General features: G+C 42.8%; 1 protein-coding gene across 1 annotated transcript; it reads right to left on the bottom strand.

Moving 5' to 3' along the window:
- Positions 1-844: 844 nt before the first annotated feature.
- On the bottom strand, positions 845-27,439 carry WNT16 (Wnt family member 16). Its single transcript, XM_063930472.1, has 4 exons — positions 27,103-27,439; positions 17,708-17,997; positions 5,849-6,135; positions 845-1,889 (listed from the first exon to the last, which is right to left on the bottom strand). The coding sequence occupies exons 1-4, from the start codon at positions 27,192-27,194 to the stop codon at positions 1,425-1,427; spliced, it is 1,134 nt and encodes a 377-aa protein (XP_063786542.1). The 5' UTR covers positions 27,195-27,439; the 3' UTR covers positions 845-1,424.

The raw sequence follows: 27,439 nt of genomic DNA on the forward strand, positions 1-27,439 counted from the left end.
AATAAAATACATTGAATTCTGAACTAATATTATGAATTGCATCCTCTGTGCTACAGAACCGGAATACTCGGAGGTACCTTGTGTTGAATATTTAGCACCCTTACAGCATTCTAGCAGGGAACATGGCTGTGATTACTTGGGGGCACTAAGGAAGCTGGTTCATGTAAGCTGTTTACATTTTAATTGCAGCAGGCATCAAAACAACATGATAAACACTGATAGATTGTCATAGCAAGAAAAACAGGTATGTCTTACCCGTATTAGGTATAATGTAAGGAGTACAAAGAAGTATACTTTTACATAAAATATGCCCCTGCCTCCTCGCCCGTTTGTGCAGTGCAAAGCACACATTCCCTTGCATTCATGCTAATAAAGACCTGATTGAGATGCGGACAGCAATGCAATCGCAGCTGCGATTCCAGACACAGTTCAATGTGTGAAGATATACTAACGCTGCCGCTGACTGGAAATGTATTGAGATGCTCATACATTGTTTATCTGAGCAGGGCTGTCTTAACAGCATTGTAGGCCCTGGGCAAAGTTATACACTCTGGCCCCCACCCACCCATTCATGGGAACAAAACAAAAATCATAACTTACCCGTCCTGCTTTCCTGCGCTGTCTCTACACATGCTCTCCATACATTGAATGTCTGCCAGCACTTTGATTGGTGGATAGCTCCAGCCATCCACCAGTCAGCATGCTGACAGCTATTCACTGTCTGGATGCAGGCTGGGAGGCAGGTAGAGAATGCTGCCTGGCCACTCTGTGTGCATTTTACAATCAGCGTGGTTGGCCAGCATTCTCTACTTGCCTCCCAAGAAGCTTAAGAGACAACAGCCCAGGGAGCATTTACCCACCAGTCCTACTCGCCCCTGCATAAAGTCCCTTAGAATTATGGGGCTGTGGGTAGCTGCCCAGTGTGTCCATACATTAAGATGGCTGTGCATCTGGTTGAGTCTATGGTCACACAGAATGGCCACGGTAGCTGAGATGCTGGTGCCATGTTTTCTGCATACAAGATCGCAGATGTATTGTATCACAGGTATTCAACCATATTTACAGTTTTTATGACACTCTGCATGAGTCTATGTAGACAATATATCCAACATGCCCTTACTACTGAAAATGATAGTAACAGAATATCATAAGAGTACATATTACTGTTATTTCATTAAATAACTGAGAATAGAACTGTGCACTTAAACATCAACATTCAGAGATGTACTTTGGAAAGAACTCTTAAACACTTGGGACTGTGCCTGGAAAGGTGGGACACATGGTAGCTATTTGGCATGTAGGAGGGATAATTTTTATGATCATTTGTTTAGTCTAATCTGGATTTTCTTTGTTCTCCTCTGGAACATTTCCTAGCAGTGAGATATGTGTTGTATTCATCCATGAGCTGTTGTCTGTCATAGAACCTATTTGCATGTGTGGACATCAGTCATGCTCTCACACCGCCTGCAGCGCACATAGCAGCACCACACAAATTTACACTCGCATCTTTCTACATGTCTGATCACATGTGTGTTATAACCCCTCCCACAGCAGAGCAGGTTGCAACCATCTGGTCCCTCAGAGGTGCGGTTACATTCCCGCCCATGTGTCCCAGATATTCCTAGTTTCTGATCTTCCACACAATAATTTGGGGATCTGTTTGAGTACACAAGATCTTCTTTTCTGACAGGAATCTTACGATGATTTTTCTCTTTCCTACGGACCTTGCGCTTCATTCTGTCCGATATCTGGATGCTGTTTTCATATTTGTCTTTTAGGTAACTGCCAATCTTTTCAAATGAAGACATAGATTTCCAACAGGTTTTTACAGCACAGGAACCAGAGACTCCGTGGCAGCGACAGTCCACAGTCATGAGCTTAGCCACAGCCTAATGAAACAGACACAGTGCAGCAGTCAGTAGGGGGAAAGCATTCAACATCTATGAAGTGCATAAAATCTTTGTGAAAAAATAATACTACATTTTGTAAAAATTATTATACCATATATAATATATCTACAAGAAAGGAGTTAGGGGTCTATTTACTAAGCCTTGAATGGAGATAAAGTGGATGGAGATAAATGACTGGCCAATCAGTTCCTAAGGGGGACATGTACTAAGCAGTGATAAAAGTGGAGAAGTGAGCCAGTGGAGAAATTTTCCATGGCAACCAATCAGCTGCTCCGTACAATTGTATAGTATGCAAATTAGAAATGTTAAGTCAATGCTGATTGGTGGCCATGGGCAACTTCTCCACTGGCTCACTTCTCCACTTTTATCACTGCTTAGTACATGTTCCCCAAACTACCATGTCACACGCTGGGTTTGAAAAATGACAGTTAGGAGCCGATTGGCTGGGACTTTATCTCCAGCAACTTTATCTCCATCCAAGGCTTAGTAAATAGACCCCTTAGTCTCTTGTGTCCATGTGAAATGTATTGTAAAGTCCATCATGGACTGTTCTAGACTCAAATTGTCAGCTAGTGGTGTCCATCTTAAAAACACACAGTCAGGGCCAGCGCTACCACTTAGTGAACCTACTGTAGGCAGTCACTTTGGCACAAAACTTTAGAATTTGTCTAAAATCTGTATGATGCCATAAGGCCACGTATCCAATGCTCTTATTCACTCCATGGCACCAACCACTGACATGGAGGCGCAGCAGCGGACAGACTCGTATCTGTTAAGACTCTTATCTCTATGCCCCTCTTGCAAGTTAGTAATAAGCAGGGATTGTAGTGGTGGGATATGATGTCTGAGGAGCAGGAGATGCTACCCCAACTCTCCACACAAGGGGAAGATGTATTAACCTGGAGAAGGCATACGGAAGTGATAAACCAGTGATATGTGCAAGGTGATAAAGGCACCAGCCAATCAGCTCCAATATGTAAATTAACAGTTAGGATCTGATTGGCTGCTGCCTTTATCACCTTGCACATATCACAGGTTTATCACTTCCTTATGCCTTCTCCAGGTTAATACATCTGCCCCTCGGTTAGAACCAGGGGCAGGCAGTGATGATGGAGGGGGTGGGTGACGCTGGATGGCAACACTTCAAACATGTTGTAAATTCCACATTATAGATGCATTGCATGATATAAGCCTTGTTAAACAGACTTTAATTGCCAGTGTCACTGTAAAAGCTTATGTTTAGGAGTACAGGCTTACATAACGAACCTTTGGAGATTCTCATTTAAAGTCCATGTTTGCATATAACACAAATGATAGTGGAAAGCCATTTCTGGTCTAAGTAAATGTACTCAATCTATAAATGTTTAGTAGAAGAGACTGTCAGATCTATGGGCCTGATTCATCCGTAAGGATAACTCAGACGGTTGAGAATCGACTTATCTATGTCCAATGCTGCAACTTTATATGCAGCAACTTGGATTTGCAAAGCCGCTGGTCGGCGTCTCAATACAAATCCTGGCAGCTATATCAGTATTAGCACACATCGCTGATTCAGGCCCTATGGTGCCATCTCTGTACAGACTGGATTGTGATGTCTTCCCTTTGTGTGTGGTTTGTCACAGATTTGCTTTGCTACAAAATAATCGCACCACACATCAGGCTGATGCCGTATGAAATAAATAAGTGTATTATGATAAGAATAAATAAAAACTGACTATACAACAAAGTTAAGTGTACGAGAAGGTATAGCAGTAAGACCTTTACTCTGTTACAGAATTGTTTTCATAAAGTGCTTGCATCACTTTATATTTCCATTATATATGCAGGGGAAACTGGCAAATATTTCAATGTTTAGTATTTTCTGAAATGCAGGTTTTAGAGTAGTTTTAGTTTATAACTTCTGTGGATATATATGTTTTTGTTCATTTGTAAGGGTCTGAGCAGCTGCATTCTCTGTCTGTGCAGCAGTGTTTAGGGAAGCCTCTGTGTGAGTCTGGCACTGGCTTATGATGGCCATATATCATTTATGAGGCTTCAGGTTACCTCCAAGTGAGTTTTACCTGGCATTTGTACATATGTATGCATGTCAATGTGCTTACTCTCATAATGGGCATTGCAGCCAGCCATCCTATCACAGGCAGCTTGGTATTGAATGGGAAGGAATACCTTAAAAATTATGCAACTAAGTGGCTGATATAACAAGATGGGTTTGCAAAAAAAAGAGAGATTAAATATTTTTTTCTTCTCATAGTGCGCCACCCAAGAGATAATCTTTATCTTACTTCTACTTCCTACCTTATTGTCTATGGCAGCACCCCCAACATATGATTATGAATTAAACCATAATACATGTATTAATGGGGTATTCATCACATCTAAAGGAATGCTAATTGATTTTTGACTAGTGCAGAAGATATCCACTTCCCCCCTTTTTCCTTTATCGATTATCCTTGTTTCCGGGGACATATCCAGTGCGCATGCGCAAAGCACTCGGAAATGGCCGTGGCAGCCATTTTCCAAGTGATTTGTGTCTGCAGTGCAGTAAGTATAATATATGGGTTCAGGGTGTGCGGTGTGGGCCCCCCTGTACTCAGGGGCCCATATGCACTGCACACCTTGCATCCATTATAGAAACGCCTATTGACTTCCTCCTCCAAAAATAGACCCTCTTCTGCAAACACTTCCTCCTCTAAAACTAACCACTACTCCTGCACGGAACACAAGGAGAGTTTATTGTTTGATTGCGTATACTCTCTTTTTTTCCAGCGTGTGCACATTATATTATAGAATAAAAATGCAATGTCAAGAGGAAATAGAGATCGCATACCTAAAATGATTATGCATGATATAACAGTTTTTGCACAGCTAGTTTAATTTTGATACGTTTGCCAATTTTTTGGTTTGTTACTACAATATGAAATTATGCAAAGTGGTTGGGATCAGCACATTCTTTATGTGAACAATGATACATGGGCTCCTAAGCTTATTATTTTTAGAACTGCAGGCTTTAAGTTAAATTTGTTTTGCTATGAAGTAAGCAAGTGCATTAAAGTCCTTCAAAAAACACACAGAGTAAGATGTAATAGCCTGTGAGAGGCAGGCTGTTTGGGAATTCCTAGGAGTTTGCCTTATTTTTAAAGCGTCAGTCATTTGCAAGGCAAAACTGGCCTTGTGTTGCATTGTAAATGATTGCCACTTTAAAAATACGAGCAGACTCCCAGGAATTCCAGAACAGCCTGCATCTCGCAGGCTATAACATTTTGGTGGTCATTCCGAGTTGATCGCAGCCAGCAACTTTTTGCTGCTGCTGCTGCGATCAACTAGTCCACGCCTATGGGGGAGTGTATTTTAGCTTAGCAGGGCTGTGATCGTTTGTGCAGTCCTGCTAAGCTAAAAAATTTCAAGCACAACATGACTAGCCCTATACCTACTTACCCTGTGCGACGATCTCAGTGATACAGGGGCTGGCTTTGACGTCAGACATCCGCCCTCCATTTTTCTGGACACGCCTGCGTTTTCAAATTCACTCCCCGAAAACGTCTGGAAACGCTGCGGTGACGCCCAGGTCCACCTTCTTCCTGTCCATCTTCTTTGCGGTCCGCTCTGCTACCGCTTACTTCTCAAGATGCGACCCCTGACACCGGGCAACATCGCACACGTGCACTGCGGCCGCTGCGCATGCGCATTCCGTACCCGTTCGCACTGCAGCGATACACCGCTGCGTGCAAACGGGTCGGAATGAACCCTCCTTTGACCATTTATTGTTTCTAGTGTAAAAATAAAATGTTTTTAATCTGAAACTGAAATACTACAAGTTTTGTGTATAAAACAGAGAATAGCAGTGTCCGCTAATGTCACTTTGATGCCAGATGTTTTTAGAACTGAATTTAATGTGACTATGAATCCTCTGTGAGAAAGAATTACGTAATGATACATACCATCCTGCCAGCTTCATTGTTATGTAAGTGCATTGCACTAAGAATATCTGATTCCTTTCCAGTTGTATTTTTGTAGGGGGCATCAAGGAATTTCCTGCTGAACCACATTCCGTACTGAAGATCATCTGAGCAGCCCCCCCAGTGCCAGCCTTCACTGGCTGAGCCTCCGTTTTGAAGGCTTGTGTCACAGGAGCATTCGGTCATATTCCCAGCACTGCATGCTCTTGTCACTGTGTGCACCAGGCCCGCTGCTGTCACTGCAGAGATGAACGCTGTTTCTTTGGTACCTGAAATAACAAATTTAGCTTTAAACATGGAGAGTAACATTTCATAGACTTAAGCCATGCATACTGCTATATGTTACTGTATAAAGTAGACATTGGAGATGATGGATGCCATTATTATTTCCTGTTTCAAAGCATTTTACATTGCCATTTAATACTTTGTAATCTGAGTTTTTTTCCATGAAATCTCCTGCAAAAGGCTAACTATCAGTGCAGATGGGGACTACGGTCTGGCCCCTATGTATTTACATATCTACTTAATGCCTTTGGAGGCATATTATGCTCCCGTCTTGCTCCTGAATCTGACACTGAGCACATGACCCAGATGTGACTCTAAAATTGGTATTTATCAAAGTTTTGAGAGAGAAAAATTGTAGAGAGATAAAGTGGGTAATTCAGACCTGATCGCTGGGCTGCTAAATTTGTGGTGCTGCGTTCAGATTCTGGCCGCCCAAAGGGAGTGTATATTCGCTGTGCAAGTGTGCGATCGCATGTGTATGCCGAGCTGCAAAAACCCCTCAGTAGGCGCACAGCTGCAAATCCGTTCGCACCTCACTCACCAGTGAATGATTTTTCCACGGCCTGCAGTCTGTGCGCAGCCCAGGACTTACTCCCACAGTGCGATGAGAACAGGCTGATTGGGGCCAGAGCTGACGTCACACACCATCCCTGAAAATGCTTGGGAACGCCTGCGTTTTCCCTGACAGTCCCACAAAATGGTCAGTTACCACCCATAATAGTCTCTTCCTGTCAATCACCTTGCGAATGGCTGTGTGATTGAAATTTTCGCACCAGCCTGTCGCTGTCCGGTGATGCCTGTTGTTGTTTGCTAACACGTGTGCGCATTGTACTGCATACGCATGCACAGTCTATCGCTGATCACCCACTGTGTGAAAACGCACAGCAACGATCAGCTCTAAATCACCCCCAAAGTTATGCACCAACCAATCAGATCCTAGCATTTTTCAAACACAGCCTGTAACATGGCAGTTAGGAGCTGATTGGTTGGTACTTTATCTCTCTCCAGGATTTGATAAATACCCCAGCAAATGTGACAGATTCCCCCGAAATGACGGGGCTGTAACTCTTAGGGACAGCGGTTATCGCTACCACTATCCATGCAAATAAACTTTAGTACACAGAGGGTATAGTCATCCCCACTGCAATAAACATTGAAAAAAATGTCAGCACTTCCGTGATTCTTTGTACATCCTTTTGCATCACAGCATTTTACATCCAGTGGCATAAATCACCTACTGAAAACGAAAGATAGTATTGCTTTCAGCAGACGGCACAGGAATGGTGAAGAAATTTGATAAAGGAGAAAGAGTTACCCTAATTGCACCCACTCTTACAGCTGTAAAAGGATTGATAGTTTGAGCATAACTACAACCACAGCAACCCAATCCTTAAGGGCACAGCAGCGTTGGAGGCTGAGGGGCCAGAACAAAACATGTGTCTTTTATTCCTCTCCACAGACTGACTGTATATGTGGGGAAATAATATGACACAGCAACTAATGAGGGACATATGTATGAGATATGTTATGTATGTAAATGTAATACATTTACAGCCAGACAACTATGTCAGATTGGTGAATATGCCCTTAGTACATTACATTGTTGTTTTAAGGCATACACAGTGGCACAGTGCCAGAGCCGTCTGTGAATGCAATGGCGCCATTTTTTCTGGGGAAGGTGGCCCATGGAAATTTGCATACAGACTCCATCCTGTGTTAAAACACCCCTGGGTATACAGTAATCAGACTTTATATCTCTACAGCCCTTTACAGATAAAAGGGTTAAAGTTGCATGCGCACATACCATTTTTGCTTGCCATATTTGTATAGAGACAAGACTGCATATTTATTTATTTATTCATTAACATTTATTTATGTAGTGGCAGCATATACTGTTGTGCTTCTTAACTGGATAAAACTAGTTAGTTTTTACAAGTGCTCAGAGTTGGTGAAGACTGGACATCAGTGTTTACCTTCACAGAGATACCCCCTGCCAGTGGCGGAACTAGAGAGCGGTGGGCCCAGGTGCGACAAAGTGCTTTGGGCCCCCCCCATCCCATCCAAGTCCACCCCCTCACCCCTGGAGAGGATCTGGTGAGGGGGACCTGCTCAGGGACAGAGAAATGGATACCTAGCAACAGTGCCGTAACTAGACATTTTAGCACTGTGTGCAAGAAACGGCATCGGAGCCCCACCCCTGCATGCAAAACAGGGGCGTGGCTTCGTAGGGAAGGGGTGTGGCCACAAAATACACATTACGGCAGATAGATTCCCCATTTTTACACATTGCGGCAGGCAGATTCCCCATTTTTACACATTGCAGCAAGCAGATTCCCCATTTTTACACATTGCGGCAGACAGATTCCCCCTTTTTACACATTGCGGCAGGCAGATTCCCCCTTTTTACACATTACGGCAGACAGATTCCCCATTTTTACACCTTGCGGCAGGCAGATTCCCCATTTTTACACATTGCGGCAAGCAGATTCCCCATTTTTACACATTGCGGCAGGCAGATTCCCCATTTTTACACATTGCGGCAGGCAGATTCCCCATTTTTACACATTGCGGCAGGCAGATTCCCCCTTTTTACACATTGCGGCAGGCAGATTCCCCATTTTTACACATTGCGGCAGGCAGATTCCCCATTTTTACATATTGCGGCAGGCAGATTCCCCATTTTTACACATTGCGGCAGGCAGATTCCCCATTTTTACACATTGCGGCAGGCAGATTCCCCCTTTTTACACATTGCGGCAGACAGTCCCAAGAAAGAAAGAAAGAAAGAAAGAAAGAAAGAAAGAAAGAAAGAAAGAAAGAAAGAAAGAAAGTAAGAAGAATTATACTTACCCTCTCCGCTGGCTCAGGCTCCTCGGTGCAGCTTCTGGTCACTCACGATTCGCGGGCAGGAGAGAAGGAGGAGGAGGGAGGTGGAGGAGGGAGCCGCAGCAGCGCTGTGTTATTGGTGGAGGCGCTGCTGCTGCTGCCCCTCTGCTTCACTATAGGCTGTTCTCGGAAGACAGCCTATAGTGAAGCAGAGGGACAGCAGCAGCGCCTCAATCAGTAACAAAGCGCTGCTGCGGCTCCCTCCTCCACCTCCCTCCTCCTCCTTCCCCCGTACCGCTGCTCCTCTCCTCTCCTCTCTGGGCGGCTGTGCGCTGCGAGCAGCGGTTGCCCGCAGCGCACAGCGGCATGTAATGAGTCAGTTTGACTCATTACATGCTTTGGGCCCCTGGACAGAGGCGGGCCCCAGTGCAACGCACTGGTTGCACTGGCGGTAGTTCTGCCTCTGCCCCCTGCACTAAACTGACATGGGTTCTACAGCATTTATATGCAGGAATACCAATTTAATGAAGACATTCTATTGGACAATAGATACACCTGTAATAAAGACAGGCCCAATGCCGCCTTGTGTTCATGACCTCATGGCTTAGTTGAGGCATGAATGAGGTTTTAAAGAGAAAAATGGGAGAATGTGATATTGAAATTAATTACGGTGATGTATGACTTAATAGCGATGTTTTATTTTTCTACCATTCTCACTTTTAATCTGGGATAAATTACTGCACAAGGCATTTGCCCTTGGTACTTCCCGAACCTACACACACACACACATATATATATATATATATTAGTGATGAGCGGGTTCGGATCCTCGGAATCCGAACCCCCCCGATCTTCACCCTTTTTACACGGGTCCGAGGCAGATTCGAACCTTCTCGCCTTGCTCGGTTAACCCGAGCGCGCCCGAACGTCATCATCCCGCGGTCGGATGCTAACTAAATTCGTATTCTATATAAGGAGCCGCGCGTCGCCGCCATTTTTCACTCGTGCATTGAAAATGATAGTGAGAGGACGTGGCTGGCGTCCTCTCAGTTTTATTCAGGTGGCTGCAAATATCTGTGCTCGCTGCTTTATTGTGGGGACTGGGGACCAGCAGTATTATATTGGACGAGTACAGTGCAGAGTTTTGCTGACCAGTGACCACCAGTATTATACGTTCTCTGCCTGAAAAACGCTCCATATCTGTGCTCAGTGTGCTGCATATATCTGTGCTCACACTGCTTTATTGTGGGGACTGGGGACCAGCAGTATTATATAGGAGGAGTACAGTGCAGAGTTTTGCTGACCAGTGACCACCAGTATTATACGTTCTCTGCCTGAAAAACGCTCCATATCTGTGCTCAGTGTGCTGCATATATCTGTGCTCACACTGCTTTATTGTGGGGACTGGGGACCAGCAGTATTATATAGGAGGAGTACAGTGCAGAGTTTTGCTGACCAGTGACCACCAGTATTATACGTTCTCTGCCTGAAAAACGCTCCATATCTGTGCTCAGTGTGCTGCATATATCTGTGCTCACACTGCTTTATTGTGGGGACTGGGGACCAGCAGTATTATATAGGAGGAGTACAGTGCAGAGTTTTGCTGACCAGTGACCACCAGTATTATACGTTCTCTGCCTGAAAAACGCTCCATATCTGTGCTCAGTGTGCTGCATATATCTGTGCTCACACTGCTTTATTGTGGGGACTGGGGACCAGCAGTATTATATAGGAGGAGTACAGTGCAGAGTTTTGCTGACCAGTGACCACCAGTATTATACGTTCTCTGCCTGAAAAACGCTCCATATCTGTGCTCAGTGTGCTGCATATATCTGTGCTCACACTGCTTTATTGTGGGGACTGGGGACCAGCAGTATTATATAGGAGTAGTACAGTGCAGAGTTTTGCTGACCAGTGACCACCAGTATTATACGTTCTCTGCCTGAAAAACGCTCCATATCTGTGCTGCATTGTAGTATATAGTAGGAGTACAGTGCATAATTTTGCTGACCACCAGTATATAATATATAGCAGTACGGTACAGAAGGCCACTGCTCTACCTACCTCTGTGTCATCAAGTATACTATCCATCCATACCTGTGGTGCATTTCAGTTTTGCACAGTTTGCTGACCACCAGTATATAATATATAGCAGTACGGTACAGAAGGCCACTGCTCTACCTACCTCTGTGTCGTCAAGTATACTATCCATCCATACCTGTGGTGCATTTCAGTTTTGCACAGTTTGCTGACCACCAGTATATAATATATAGCAGTACGGTACAGAAGGCCACTGCTCTACCTACCTCTGTGTCGTCAAGTATACTATCCATCCATACCTGTGGTGCATTTCAGTTTTGCACAGTTTCTGACCACCAGTATATAGTATATAGCAGTACGGTACAGTAGGCCACTGCTCTACCTACCTCTGTGTCGTCAAGTATACTATCCATCCATACCTGTGGTGCATTTCAGTTTTGCACAGTTTGCTGACCACCAGTATATAGTATATAGCAGTACGGTACAGTAGGCCACTGCTCTACCTATCTCTGTGTCGTCAAGTATACTATCCATCCATACCTGTGGTGCATTTCAGTTGTGTGCAGTATATATAGTAGTAGGCCATTGCTATTGATACTGGCATATAATTACACACATTAAAAAATTGAGAACAAAAATGTGGAGGGTAAAATAGGGAAAGATCAAGATCCACTTCCACCTCGTGCTGAAGCTGCTGCCACTAGTCATGGCCGAGACGATGAAATGCCATCAACGTCGTCTGCCAAGGCCGATGCCCAATGTCATAGTAGAGAGTATGTAAAATCCAAAAAACAAAAGTTCAGTAAAATGACCCAAAAATCAAAATTAAAAGCGTCTGAGGAGAAGCGTAAACTTGCCAATATGCCATTTACGACACGGAGTGGCAAGGAACGGCTGAGGCCCTGGCCTATGTTCATGGCTAGTGGTTCAGATTCACATGAGGATGGAAGCACTCCTCCTCTCGCTAGAAAACTGCAGTGCCACTCCTAGATGGGCCAGGTGTTTGTGTCGGCCACTTGGGTCGCTTAGCTTAGTCACACAGCTACCTCATTGCGCCTCTTTTTTTCTTTGCATTATGTGCTGTTTGGGGACTATTTTTTAAATCTGCCATCCTGTCTGACACTGCAGTGCCACTCCTAGATGGGCCAGATGTTTGTGTCGGCCACTTGGGTCACTTAGCTTAGTCACACAGCTACCTCATTGCGCCTCTTTTTTTCTTTGCATCATGTGCTGTTTGGGGACTATTTTTTTGAAGTGCCATCCTGCCTGACACTGCAGTGCCACTCCTAGATGGGCCAAGTGTTTGTGTTGGCCACTTGGGTCGCTTAGCTTAGTCATCCAGCGACCTCGGTGCAAATTTTAGGACTAAAAATAATATTGTGAGGTGTGAGGTGTTCAGAATAGACTGAAAATGAGTGTAAATTATGGTTATTGACGTTAATAATACTATGGGATCAAAATGTCCCCCAAATTCTATGATTTAAGCTGTTTTTGAGGTTTTTCTGTAAAAAAACACCCGAATCCAAAACACACCCGAATCCGACAAAAAATTTTCAGGAAGGTTTTGCCAAAACGCGTCCGAATCCAAAACACGGCCGCGGAACCGAATCCAAAACCAAAACCCGAAAAAATTCCGGTGCACATCACTATTATATATATATATATATATATATATATACACATGTACATTGTATGTATAACGCTGTATGAGGCGTGAAACTATTCATGTGTGTTATATGAAATAGTGCCACTGGGATAAATAACATATACGTCTCATGGCTAGAATTATTCATTGTGTCAGTTTGGAGCCCCCTGCACTTGCCTATGATTTTATATAAATAACCCTATACAATGAACAGAGCTCGGCATGTCAGCTCAGCGTGTGTTCCAACAGAGAAACAAGGATCAATATGTTTCTCATTAAGCGGACATAGATAAATAATTATCAACCCTTTTATTTGAAATTAAATGAGACTGTAATGTACTTTTTTGAAGAGCTAAAAATATTTTCTTTCAGTATGAATTTTCTTTAAAGTTCCATAATTGCCATCTAAGAAACTTTGCAGAACTCCATATGAAACATTTAGTTTAAAAAAAGTTTCTTTCTTCCCCAGGAGATTGCAGTGTTTGTTTTCATACTGCAATTAGATCACACTGTGGTTTCCTCAAGCTAAGCAGTATTTTTATTGGAAAAACATATCCCTTTTACCACACGCAGGAGTCCTCAAAACACTTCTCAGTAAAACCACAGCGGTGTTGTCTTAGAAAAATATAAAAAAGAAAGTCCCTATTGCAGGCATTCTTCTGGTTGCTGGAGTGGAGGGGATCTTACTTGTATTGTGTATGTTGGTTTAATATATATCTCAATCACCAAGTCAGAAATTTGATAAGAATGACTTAACCCTGGTCATAAATGGATAATTGATCCTGAGGGCCTGAAATGAAGTGTTGGAATTGGGGCTAAGGGCAGAGCAGATCCAGGCTTTCTGGAGGGGGTTACCAAATGCTTGAGCGCTCAGAGCCACAGACACACACACAGCCAGGGCCGGACTGCCCATCTGGCAAATGCCAGAAGGGCCGATGGGCTGGACCGGTCCACAGAGAGCCAGGAAGGCCGCATACAGCGCAGTTCCTGGCTTTCTGGTTTGTCCCCCGCTGCTGCCGCCACTGCCCGTAGTGCCCCATTGCTTAGCAATATGAGGGCATGGCGCGAGTCCACACCTCCTGACTCGCAGCACGCCCCCACTTTCAGTGTCTGCGTGCCCCGTTGCTAAGCAGTACGGGGGCGTGCCATGAATCCACGCCCCCTGGCTCACGGCACACCCCCATTTGCAGTGTCCGCGCACCCTATTCTAGTCGCGCACACGGATGCCAGTTACGGAAAGAGGCCTCAGTCTGTCCCTGCACACAGGAGACTTGGTAGGAAAATCTGCTGCCACTGGGCATGTACAGCAGCCAGAGCCGTCCCTAACCAATATGATGCCCTAGGCAAGATTTTGGCTGGTGCCCCCTAGCACCACCGCTAGTTCTGCAGGAGATGCCTGGCATGAGTCAGCTGGCAGCTCTGCTAACGTCGGTCGCCTTTTGTTTATGAAAATGCATCATAATATTTGCATTACTATGTGGCTAGGATGCACAAGCAGCTTCTGCTGATTAAAATGATATGCAGCATGCCTATATTCTGTGTTCGGCTGTGTCTGTATCTGCATATGAAATGCTACATTACAGTGATTTACAGGAATACACTGCAACGTAGCATTTCGTATGCAGATACAGCCGCAGTCACACACAGAATATAGGCATGTCGCATATCATTTTAATCAGCAGAAGCTGCTGGTGCCCCTAAGCATACCAAATGCCCTAGGCATTTGCCTAGTTTGCCTATGCCTAAGGCCGGCTCTGACAGCAGCTCTATTACACCCTATATACTGCATGTAATGGCCACTGGCCAGGATGTGGAGAAGGGGAGGTTCAGATCAGCTGGAATCCCCCCTTCCCCTTTGTTTGCCTATAGAGAACTGTGTGGAGGGTCTTAGCTATCCACGTTTTACTGTAGAGCTTCCAAAATCAAAACACTCATCTAACTCCAGTTTACATGAACCCTATAAAATCCAGATTTATTAGGGCTGATGCAGGGCTGTTTGCAAAACTGATGTGATTCCTCAAAAAAGTACACATATAAATGTACACTAGCTGATGTGTCCTGTTTCAACCAGGCAAAGGATTGCTGGGCAGAACATTTTACCTCTTTTCAGCCCTTTAGGAGTCCAGTTTTGAAAATACCTGCTTAGTGGGTGGCTGCTAACAACTGGCTCAGTTTTCAGACCATCCAGCTGGTCACATGTTCCAGGCCACCCAACAGGTGCACAGGGAGAGTTCGACAACTGTCACATTTTCCAGAGCACAATGGTAATACTTTGTAAATGGCAGGTGGATGTTTTGCCACGTAACATAAAAACAAAACAACCAGTTACAATGCCAATATTTTTCTGCAAATCTATGGGCCAAGGGGGTAATTCAGACCTGATCGCTCGCTAGCGTTTTTTGCAGCGCTGCGATCAGGTCAGAACTGCGCATGCATATGCACCACAATGCGCAGGTGTGTCGCATAGGTACAAAGCGGATCGTTGCTGTGCGATGGGTTTTACGAAGAATCCATTCGCGCAGCCGATCGCGAGGAGATTGACAGGAAGCAGGCATTTGTGGGTGGCAACTGACCATATTCAAGGAGTGGTTGGAAAAGTGCAAGCATTTGCAGTGCGGATGTCTGACGTCAATTCCGGCCCCGGACAGGCTGAAGTGATTGCAGCGGCTGAGTAAGTCCTGGGCAACTCAGAAACTGCACAAACTATTTTTGTACTGCTCGGCTGCACAGGCATTCGCACACTTGCACAGCTAAAATAAACTCCCCAGTGGGCAGTGACTATGCGAACGCAAGACTGCAAAAAACAGCAAGCGAGCGATCAGGTCTGAATTACCACCCAAGTCCTTTGATTTGGTATAAGGACCATCAAGACTACTACTCAGCTTAAGATGTAGTCAAACACATTTTTATATTCATTAGTGAGATCGTGCAGGAAAAACAATACACTGAGCATGCGCAGACTTTTTGTTACACATGCAAATTATAAATCAGCAGAAAGAGAACCCTAAGAGAATGTTAAGCTAGTGTAATCCTAAAATCTAAGTCTTCCCCGGGACACAGGGGCACCGATAGCTCTGCCAGGCTCTGGTATTGAAGGGTGGCGTGGTCAAAGAGGGAGATATTGTCAGCCCCCGCTGCTTGTACAATATGAAAAACCAAAATGTGTGTGTGGCCACGAAGTGCAAGGGGGTGGTGTCAGAACCTGTGAGTGGCAGTGGGCGGGTGGTCAGGCACGATCGCTACCCTTCATCACGCAGGGAGAGAGGTCTGACTGCAGCTGCCTCTCTCCCCAGCACACAGCAGCATTTATTGGGCTGGGGAGGGAGGCTGCTGCAGCAGCTGTCAGTCCTCTCTCCCTGCCAGATGTGCGGCTGTCAGCAACGGAGAGTGGGAGTCCAGTGCGACCCGGGCCCCTTTAGTGGGCCTGGGTAAAGAGTACCCGCCCTATCCCCTCTCTGCGCCACTTTCGGAACAGACATTTTTGCTGGCATTGTCCTGACTCAATTTATAAATAATGGAAAAGAAACATTTTATCAGTGTGATGAATGAAGATTAAAAATATGACACCAACAGTAACACTGAAATCTGGAGAGTAATGATAAATAGACTTATTTATAACGTTGGTATTGACCCTCATTTCTACCAACCAGTCTGGTGGGGTGATTGTTCATTGGGTCTTGCAGCAGTTATAACCACTATACTGGTAAATATTTTTTCAAAAAAATGCTCAGAAATTGTTGTTTTTTATGACTGAATTATGTGATGCACAATTCTATTGAAAAAATCAGATCACCGATCATTGCAATATCATGATATCGCAGCTTTGCTTTTCCACAGTAGCTGCTCCTCTCAGGAGCCGCCAGGTGTACACAGGGAAGGTAAGAGCTGTTTAATTTATATTTCAGCAGTGGTCAGCTACACGGTAGGCACTGGGGGAGGGAACCAGGAAGCAAAGGGGCTGGGATGTTCCTCTGAGAGTGGCAGCTGCTGGAAGATTATCTTCCAGTAGCTGCCCAGTGTGCGTTTCTGACTGGCCGCATCAGATGCAGACATGTCAGGTTAAAGCCCAGCCTGGCTTGGTCATATCTGATGCGCCCATACCAGGCAAGTGTATAATGAGCAAGGCTTTCCACGTTACAGATGCGCTATGATGATTATTGTCTAAGACAGTGGTTACCAAACATTTTTGAATCACAGCGCCCTAGAGAATCAGATTTTTTTTTACAGTACCCTTAGGCCAAAAGTTTCTTATTAAGAAATTTTGAAAAAAAAATATAAAATTAAGTCAGTTGTGCTTATATGTCATCCTTAGTTTCAGCTATTTGGTGAGGGACAGGATTTGCTACTGTTTGTCCACATATTTTATGATTGGCAGCCACTAGCACTAGTTTTTATCTATTACATTTGACTTGGTCATGGACCACCAATCCTAGGCACCTTTGCAAGTGTCCACACACAGTTTGAGAACACTGGTCTAACATAATGTCAGCACCACTTTAAAGGACCCATTTGACCTGATAATTATAATTTCTTAGCGCTGCTATGGGGGGCAATAAGAAATGTACTACTGGCCAGATTTGCTGCTGCATATGTATGGTCTACTGACTGCACATGTGTGAGTGCTAAGGAGGAATCCTATGGGTCAAAGTCACTTTTTGTGGTAAGTAGCCCATAGGCTACAATGCCTGACGCCATCTTCACATGACGTCAGCTACCAAGGGCGAGACAAAATTCAACAAAAAAGCATCCCCCATTTTGTGGTCAAAATAGGGAATAAAGGAAAAGTTCCCTATATAAATACAATACATCCAGGGTATACATAACATTGAAAAGGTGTTTTGGGGGATAACCTGCAAATATAATTTTTTTTACATTTCGTATGCATTTGTTTAAAACAAATTTTTAGCAATGTAAACAAGATGTCTGAATGATGTAAGCAGCCCACGCTGCCGTACTGTCACCAAGGATGTCTGAAGCTGATACCAAACTGACTGGACATTCATTAAGCAATGTAATGGTATATTAGACATTTAGAAGCAACTTACCGCTGCTCAGTTCATAGCTGAAGATTGAATGAGCTGATGCTAATGATGATGATGATAAGAAAGAAATTGAAAATGAAGGACTGGAGGTGTATAAAGATGGTAAAATAGAGCAGTTCCACCTTTCATGTTTGAACTGGTTTCTGCACTCTTGAATTCCCAGCCTGGCTCCCTCACGGATGCTGGACAACAAATATGGCTTCTTTTTACACATGTCCTTTTGCTGCATGCTTAGAGGGAGGTTGCTGCAGCCTAGCTTCTCTGGGACCCCAAAAGATGTGACACCCAACCACCTGCAATGAAAAATATTGCTGAAATGATGCATATTAACAACTGTGCCAAACTGACTTCTTACTGCACAGCCACAGTAGCAAAGTCTAAATAATCCATTACTGCAAGCAAAGCTGATCAGGGGACAGGGTCAGCCCTGTGTGAAGTTCTGATGATGTTGCACTGAAACGATTTATTATTTATGTCTTATCATTCATTTATATAATGGCCAGCGCTTTACAATTGCGTATTATCTGAGATATCTTATAGCCCAAACGTAACGGCCTGTGGGTTTTTCCAGTTTATGGCAATGTACAGTGCATGGCTTAGTGGTCAGGCATGGCATCCTGAACAAGCAGAACAGTACAGCTTGGACAACTAGGATGACACACACAAATATCACTGATGTGGTAGTGCTGAATGACAGTAGTTATAGGATGAATAGCTCCATACTGCATCCACATAATAATAATAATAATAATAATAATAATAATATTCATTATAATTGTTATTATTATTATTATTATTATTATTATTATCTTTTATTTATATAGTGCCACAAGGGCTCTGCAGCACCTAACAAAGTACATACACAATGAGCAAGACAATGACTTACAGTACGAGACAATGTAGGACAAGTACATGGTGTATAAACATGGCTGCATCAGCGGACAGGACACTTAAATAGTCATCAGGGTGGCAGAAATTGAGGGCTAGGTGCCGCTGTAGAGAGTATGGAATTGAAAATGGTCTAAGAGAGGGAAAGCACATGAGGGGAGAGGTCCCTGCTCGTGAGAGCTTACATTCTGAAGGGGAGGGGCAGACAGACTGCGGTGATATAGATGGGGTCGAAGTGAGCATGTGGCAGATAATCAAGTAACCGTGACAATTAAATGAAGGGGAACCATTTTATCAGCAAAACTCTGTTTTCCTCTCAAAACTGGGTTCAAACTGGGAAACTTAATAAAATCTTAAGTAGCACGGAAAGATAATGACAAAGGGGCAGATGTATTAAGCCTGGTGAAATGATAAAGTGGAAGGTGATAACGCACCAGCCAGTCAGCTCCTGTCATTTTTCAAACCCAGCCTGTAACATGGAAGTTAGGAGCTGATTGGCTGGTGCATTATCACCTTCCACTTTATCACTTCACCAGGCTTAATAAATCTACCCCTCAGAGAGATGAAGACATATCACAAACCACAACTAAGGTAAAGTGCTCTAATAGGACAAGGAACTGCATCTGGATAACCATATAAACCTGCGCATTATAAAATTAGAAACAATAATAAAACTTGTATTTTATAAATAAATAATAATACATGTAAAGTGTATCTACCACTTATAAAGAAAAGCTGTGCTGAGTAAATACCATAGCTGTTCACATATGTATACCTGAAATCCTCTTTGGAGTAAGTATTGTTCAGGTTATTGAAAACTTTTCCAGTATTGTGTTTGATAAATAATCCCAATTTATTAGATACAGTATGATACAGAACCAATGACTTCTTCCATGTGGAATATGAAGTTGAAAATGTCAGTTTTTAGGATGGAAGAAAAGCCAGATACTTAATTGGTCATAAGAATTGACCTTTCTTGTGGAACTCCTTTAGCTGTATGCAGTCTTCCATAGGTTTCTGAGTCCCATCTGTGATCAAATCTGTGATCCACACTGGTTACTAGCCCGAGTAATTATCCAGACAGTCCAGTGTATGTGAATTGTCGCAGGCTTGCAAAAAGATTGACAGCAAGTACTGTTGTAAGGAGAGTGACGCTTCTCTGCTGATGTGTTTCTGTGTCCATGTGACACTTTATCAAAGGAATAGCAGTGAAGAGCTACATCTCCCACACACCACACTGTGGGGTCTATTTACTAAGCCTTGGATGGAGATAAAGTCGCTGGAGATAAAGTACCAGCCAATCAGCTCCTAACTGACATGTCACAGGCTGGGTTTGAAAAATGACAGTTAGGAGCTGATTGGCTGCTACTTTATCTCCATATACTTTATCTTCATCCAAGGCTTAGTAAATAGACCCCATATGTCACTGCTGCAGAAACTTTGTGTACAAAACAACAGGACTGAAAAATGTAGCCAGCCTTAAAGGACATTGTAAATATCTGGCTACCTGCCACCTCCCTGCAGGGAACAGAACTTTATGGGTGGCATGCTACCAGTGCCAGGGATGCTTAGGGCCTTCTCTCCACTGCGGCACTGTGATACAATTGCCTGTGTTAGAAGAGCTGTCTACACCTCGTTTTACCCTTGATGTCAGCATAGAGAGAACAGTAGAGCACTGGCGGTGTGAGTGGTACTATAATGTGGACATTAACAATGTTGGGCGACCGCCATTCTGCTTGTTGGGGGCAGGAAGTTCATAATAAAACATTTACTTTGTTGGTGGAAATATAGTTTCCTTTCCGTGTGCAGCATAGGGCATATGGGCCAATCCATAAGTAGGGACAGGAATATCATACACTTAGAGTATCTTATTGAACGTGGGTATTTTATCTAGTAAGACAAGTTGTAGGCATCTTTAGATATCTGTGGATGCAATTTATGGGGGTGATTCAGCATGAATCGCAATGGTGCCGAAATCGCTATTGTGCGATATCAGCACCGGTGCACATGTGCGCACGCCATTGCGCGCATGTTCAAGGTCTTAAACTGCATTCTCTTTAGAACGCAGTCTGAGACCTGGCGGGGGGGGTGGGGTGATGGGGCGTCGACGCCATGTTTTGTGGGCGGCAACGCACCATGTGGGGGTTGCGGTCCGGATAACTCTGGTGTGTCTGGACCATTTGCAGTGCAGCCTGCGGCGGCTGCATGACGTCACACGCAGCCACCATGGCCCAAAAGATGGTGGGAAGCTCTCTGCCTTCACTACTAGGCTGTGCAGGCAGAGGGCTACCCTTATCATGCGAGCACTTCGCTGTTTAGCAAAGCACTTGCATGTTAGAGGTGGGAGGACCTGGCATGCGGGGTGGACTTGCCCTGTGCTGGGCGTCCCCCCGCATGTCAGTGTAAAGGGTTGTAGCTGTGTGATTTTTCGCACAACTACAACCCATGCTGAATTATGCCCTAGGTCTGTACTTTAGATGTAAGCAGCATCCAGCTCTATATCACAGGTTTTCCAATAAATGTTTCTGATAAATCTCATATGCATTCAGTTACAGATGTGTTACTAACTAAGCAAATTCACATTTATGGATGAATTTAATTACAAGATATATTGATTTGCAAAGTGTTATCAAATTCAGAAACATCATTTTATGAGGCCTTAGTACTCATTCCATAAATAACTCTGCCCTCTTTGTGGCATTGACTTAATTACATTATTTACTTTATCAAGTCTAATTAGATTTTAGCAAGGTATTAACTAAATATTAGGAGATGTCTTCTACAATTGCCGAACCTGTGTTGCCTTGGGCCCTTTACTATATAATAGCAGCTGAGTGCCAGGCTATACATTTTTCTGAATAAGATAGAACAAGTTATCACATCTGTCTGAATGTGTGGTCACAACTTTTTTCATGAGCTGGTTCTTCCATCGAAAATAGGTATACTTTCCTTACAGTATATTCATTGTTACATACTGCCATTGATCTAACTTCCCTAATCCATGCTGCTATGAATGTAAGCAGAAACAGATTACCATAATTGGAGGAGTGTTCCTATAATACTGCTGGTTACCTGCTGGACAGCCTCGCAGGCCACAAAGCCCCATACCCTCCACTGTGCATTTAAATATGTGTCTTTGGGCCAAATTCAGATCTGTTTGCAGCTGCAAATTTGTCAGCTAATGGGCAAAACCATGTGCACTGCAGGGGGGCAGATATAACATGTGCAGAGAGAGTTAGATTTGGGTGTGGTGTGTTCAAAGTGAAATCTACATTGCAGTGTAAAAATAAAGCAGCCAGTATTTACCCTGCACAGAAACAATACAACCCACTCAGAGCTAACTCTCTCTGCACATGTTATATCTAACCCCCCTCTGCAGTGCAAATGGTTTTGCCCATTTGAACCTGTTTTTCTTCAGTGCCCTTCCCCCTCTCACTTCCACACTTCCGTTACTATTTTCCTATAAAACAAAACAAAAAGCAGCAGTTTTAATTTTTTTCATGTTTTAACTCTTCTGTCTAGCAGTCCTTTTTTATATTATGGGGTACATTTACTAAGCAGTGATAAGAGCGAAGAAGTGAGCCAGTGGAGAAATTTCCCCATCAACCATTCAGCAGCTCTGTATCGTTTTATAGTATGCAAATTATAGATGTTTCTTCAGTGCTGATTGGTTGATGGGGAAATTTCTCCACTGGCTCACTTCTCCACTCTTATCACTGCTTAGTAAATGTACCCCACAGTATTACATATATCAAATGCATACTATGGCAGGCCCTCGGGATAACAGTCTATTCGATCTATGTACTGTAGCTTTCTTTATTTTACCATTGATATGTTAAGTTCTATTTAACTGGATTCACAGACTAAGTTTATTTTGAAATTACTGATGTTACAAATAAAGAAAAACCAATGAAAATTCACCTAAAGGAAATCTACTGGATGTAGATACAAATATTACCAGGAAGAATTGCTACTATGTACATACGTGTAGTGCAGGGATGGGGAACCTTCGGCCCTCCAGCTGTTGTTGAACTACACATACCAGCATGCCTTGCTACAGTTTTGTTATTTGGCGATGCTAAAACTGTTGCAGGGCACGCTGGGATGTGTAGTTAAACAACAGCTGGAGTGCCGAAGGTTCCCCATCCCTGGTGTAGTGTAAGGGATGCCAGACCTCTCATTTCACAAAACTGTATTCCTTGGCAGAAGAAAACTGAATTCACCAATCTGTGCAGAGTTACAGTGGGCATTGCCAGTATATACAGATGACTATAAATGTATGACTGTACGCCACACATGCTGATGCCTCTCTATCTCACACCACCTCTTCCATAATTGGTTGGTAAAGACCATGTAGAAAAAGGTTACAAAAGTTCAACATAGAAACATGTATTTAAGACCATGGTACCCGGATGATAGGTCATCAATAGGTCAGTAGGTCAACCGTCAAAAGGTCAACACTAAATGGTCGACATGCATATAATCGACATTGTCAAAAGATCAACAGGTTCAAATGGTCAACATGACAATGGTCAACGCATCATATGGTTGACATGAGTTTTGGCAAAAAAAAGTCTTCATCTTTTCAACTTTTTCATACTTTACCATCCACGTGGAATGGCGAGGGAAGCAGTACACAAATTGGGGTGCCATGTGCTGTAAGGTAAAATTTGACACAAAAAAACCCATGAAAAACTCATGTTGACCTTTTTTGTGTGTCGACCATTTCAGTGTCAACCTTTTGACCATGATGACCTTGTACATGTCGACCATTTAGTGTCGACCTATTATACCATGACCCAGTGGTTCTCAAACTCGGTCCTCAGGACCCCACACAGTGCATGTTTTGCAGGTAACCTCACAGAATCGCAAGTGAGATAATTAGTTCCACCTGCGGATCTTTTAAAATGTGTCAGTGAGTAATTAATTCACATGTGCACCTGCTGGGTTACCTGCAAAACATGTACTGTGTGGGGTCCCGAGGACCGAGTTTGAGAACCTATGCCATAACCTATTGCCACTTATAATATTGTGTCCTAAGTACATGCTCGTTTTACCTTTACATTACATACAAAACTGGATATGCCACTGTAACACACAGAGAAGACATTAACCATTTAACTGGTAACTGGTTACTTTCTCCAAAAACCACTCCAAAATTGTCATTTTTTTTTCTTTAAATATTGAAAATGTATAAGAATATCGATTTAAAACATATCCAACATGATTTTATTAAACATCAGTTAAAAATTGATGGCAAAGATATCGAACTGTCAATGATCAAACCATCATGACCATCGCAAATTCATATTTTCCTGGCAGCTGCTCCTATCTTAGCTGCCTGGTGTACACAGCAAGGTAAGAACTGCTTCTATCACATTCCCTCAGTAGCTGCTAATCTCTGCAGCCACTAGATGGGGGGTGCAGTGAACAGTCGCATGAAAGTCACTGGGGTGCGGGGGACTAGGAGGCAGAGTGGTAGCTGCTGGAAGATTCAGCCGGTGAACAGTGGGTATTTCTAACTGGTTGCATCAGATTCAACCATGTCAGGGATGGCCCAGCCTTGTGTCGTTGCATCTGATATAACTTGCCAGGCAAGTGGTTAGTAAGTAGACAAAATAATGTTTCAGGAAGCCTACACTATTCTTATTATATCACTATGAATGGGATACACCAGTGCTTCTCAAATCCAGTCTTTGGTGCAAACTTACAATGCATGTTTTCTATATTTCATTGCTGAAGTACAGATGTATTCATTACTGACTGATACCTTTTCAAAATCCACAGGCTGTACTAATAATTTACTTGTGATTCTGAGAGGAGACCTGGAATAAATGTACTGTTTGTGTGTATCTAAGACTGGATTAGATCTGAAACTGGTCTACATTGCAGGACAATGCTAGATAATATGTGGCTCTTCTACTATTGTGGTACTGCAAAGCCCAGAATGCCCTGTGGTTCTGAGGTCAAAGTCACTGCGCAGTCTTTTAATATGAAAATATGGATTCATAAAATATCGCAAGAAATAAAAACGAGTCCTATTCTGATATAATTCTGATTAGTCTATATAACAGTTTCCCAAACTTCACCATTACATTCCAGGTTTTAAGGATAGCCATGCGTGAACTCAAGTACTTACTTAGTACCTCGGTCAGTTTGATTCCTTAAAACTTGGACTGTAATAGTGGAGTTTAGGAACCTTTTGTCTATATCCAAATTGCCCTTAAATCATGAACCTATTACCTATCCTCAGAGTGGGTGAATTATTTTGTAAATAAATTGCTTAAAACTATACAATGTTCCCATCTATTAAAATATTATTGCTTACAACTATATAAAAGTATACAGACAACATTTTGTTTCTGTTTACTAATACATTGTTCTGATATAACTGAAATGAACAGCAGGATTTACTGGCAAAGGGGCTGGTTGAAATGAAGATCTGATAATGTATTGGAGCAAAGGACAATTGACCATTTGCTCCCAAATGCTTGTAAATGGACACAAATGGTTGTTCAGACATTTTCTTCTGTTTTCTGGTGTTTGGAAGCAAATTCGTTCATTGGTAAGATAATCGTTAGGTGTATATGGGCATTTTAAATTGTCCACAGCTCTACACAAGTGTGTCTGTTGTTATATGCCTGTGTGGATTATTGTATTGTCAGGAAGGATTTTTACTGACTATGGTTTTTTATTCATCTGGCATGCTAACAGGTGAGGACTTGACCAAGTTTTTACTGACAGTCAGCGAAATTATTAATGTCTGGCAACTTGGCAACTGTAAAATAAGATGACTGGTTATAGTGCTATGGGAATATTGTGCTCGTTTTATCATTAATAGTATTAAACAAAACAAAAAAGTATGACTTTTTTAATTACTTGCCAAATATATCCCATGACAAATAATTATACATAACATATGCATTATATTTATCACTGTATGATTTATACACTATAGACCTGCAAAGGATAAACTGCACCAATTAAATGAAGTTTATTGCTTAGAAGCAGTAAAATGATGCCAAGGCGATATGTACTGAAGGATTTATTGGACCTCTGTATAAAGACATGTGTTGGATGCTGTGCTTTTCTCATATTATAAAATAAGATCTCTGTCCAGCGCTTAATCTTCTTTCGTAAAAGGCTTAAATATTTCACTATTAGTGGCTTTACGCTTCTCAGCAAATAAGCCCTGAATTCTTCAGACCTTAGTGATAACATGCGGACAATTTACTAACGAGCAGTGAGAATGTTTGTGACTGTTCACCAGCGATTGCAAAGTAGAGTAGAGAGGAAGGAAAACATCCTGGAATAGAAACATATATAGTACTTTATACTGTCTGGCTCTTTGATACATTTTCTATAACTGGCATCAAACGGGAGAACAAAGGAACAAATGGAAAACAGTACACATGGTCTAACAAATGCTGAAGGGATATGTAGCGGCTTAACAAATACATAAAAGACATGATCCATATAAGGTATCACACCATCAGTAACCTAGATAATCCACAATCAAAAGCGATGCAACAAATGACTGGAGACAGCTGTGCAGTGTAACTAATACGCATTCATACACGAGTGCTATCTCTTTTAACAATGGGGATGCAAGTTGTAATAGCAAATTTCACATCATACTCTGCAATGCTAGCAATGTTCTATGCGAGACTATGGTACCACATGGAATGTTACATATAATATATAGCAGAAACGTTACTTCCACACAAAACAAAGAGACATCTTTTGTTTTCCAACTTCACAAATCAATATTACTATAATTTAAAAGTGGAAATAACTCATCTCCTTATTTACATCATCTAACACGTTCTTGTAGATCTGATATAGAAAGGAAGACACATTGATAATTACAGGAAAATAGGAGACCTGCAAGAACAATGGTTTTCTCTGGAAGCGATGATCACACGTAGCCCACACTGTAGGAGCAGAAAATGTGCCTCTTAAAAGTGCCAAGAAACTCAGAAAGTCATCATGAAAGATTTTGACAAACAAGAACTGAACTTGCAATGAAGCTCGAATTAAGTATGTTTAACATATTTTAGAGCCGCATGTAAACATGTTTGGGAGCTGTCACTTTTTGTTTGTAGACTCCAGATGTGCACTGAAAAGAAGGATTTCTTGTTTGGGGAAAGGAACGCCTGGAATACTGTGTAATACATTAGTTCATTCTGCCTCATAGCTGTGCAAATAACGGGATGGAATCTATTTTCTTTGTGTGATAAGAAATGGTTTTGTTATAGAATAGAGTAGGGAGGAGAGCCCAGCAGTGTGGACCCAGCTACACTATCGCAGAGTGTATGGCACAGCATCTTAGCCTGTACCTACCGCACTACACATCTGATTCCCCGCACAATTTAACGGTGTTAGTTTCAAGAAAGGAGAATAGGAACAATAGTTACAATTCGCCTATTTGCAACAAAATCTGCAACATTGTGTAGTAAAGAAGTGAACATTACAAAGCCATACAAGAAGAAGAAACAGAAGATACCTACATCCAGTTTCCTTGCGAACAAGGGAAAATCGCCATAAATGTTACCAAGAGGATACATAAATGGCAAAGTCCAAAAGAAGCCCCCTTCTCCATCTCCTGCACATTTATTCCTATAGCCTCAGTGGATTTCTTGATGGGCTCTTTACCAGGTCATCAGCTGAGGTGACTTCAGTTTCTTGTCTTCTCTGCGATAATTCCTGGTTGAACAATTATTGTCTGTTGAGAACTGTGACCAGATATGCCAGTGATGGGATGCTACTTGCCATTAAACGGAGGAATGGAGGACCAGTGCTCTTGCCTTAGGTGAGATCCTTCTCTTTGAATATATCTCCTTTCAC

The sequence above is a fragment of the Pseudophryne corroboree genome, chromosome 6 (genome assembly GCF_028390025.1).
Source record: "Pseudophryne corroboree isolate aPseCor3 chromosome 6, aPseCor3.hap2, whole genome shotgun sequence".
NCBI classification, from domain to species: domain Eukaryota; kingdom Metazoa; phylum Chordata; class Amphibia; order Anura; family Myobatrachidae; genus Pseudophryne; species Pseudophryne corroboree.

What these genes read in the sequence shown, in the direction of transcription:
- WNT16 (XM_063930472.1), bottom strand. Translation starts at nt 27,194, where the DNA reads ATGGAGAAGGGGGCTTCTTTTGGACTTTGCCATTTATGTATCCTCTTG. An exon ending in TGTTCGCAAGGAAACTGGAT is followed by an intron (nt 17,998 to 27,102) that starts GTAGGTATCTTC and finishes TTTTCATTGCAG; the next exon opens with GTGGTTGGGTGTCACATCTT. An exon ending in CAGCTATGAACTGAGCAGCG is followed by an intron (nt 6,136 to 17,707) that starts GTAAGTTGCTTC and finishes TTGTTATTTCAG; the next exon opens with GTACCAAAGAAACAGCGTTC.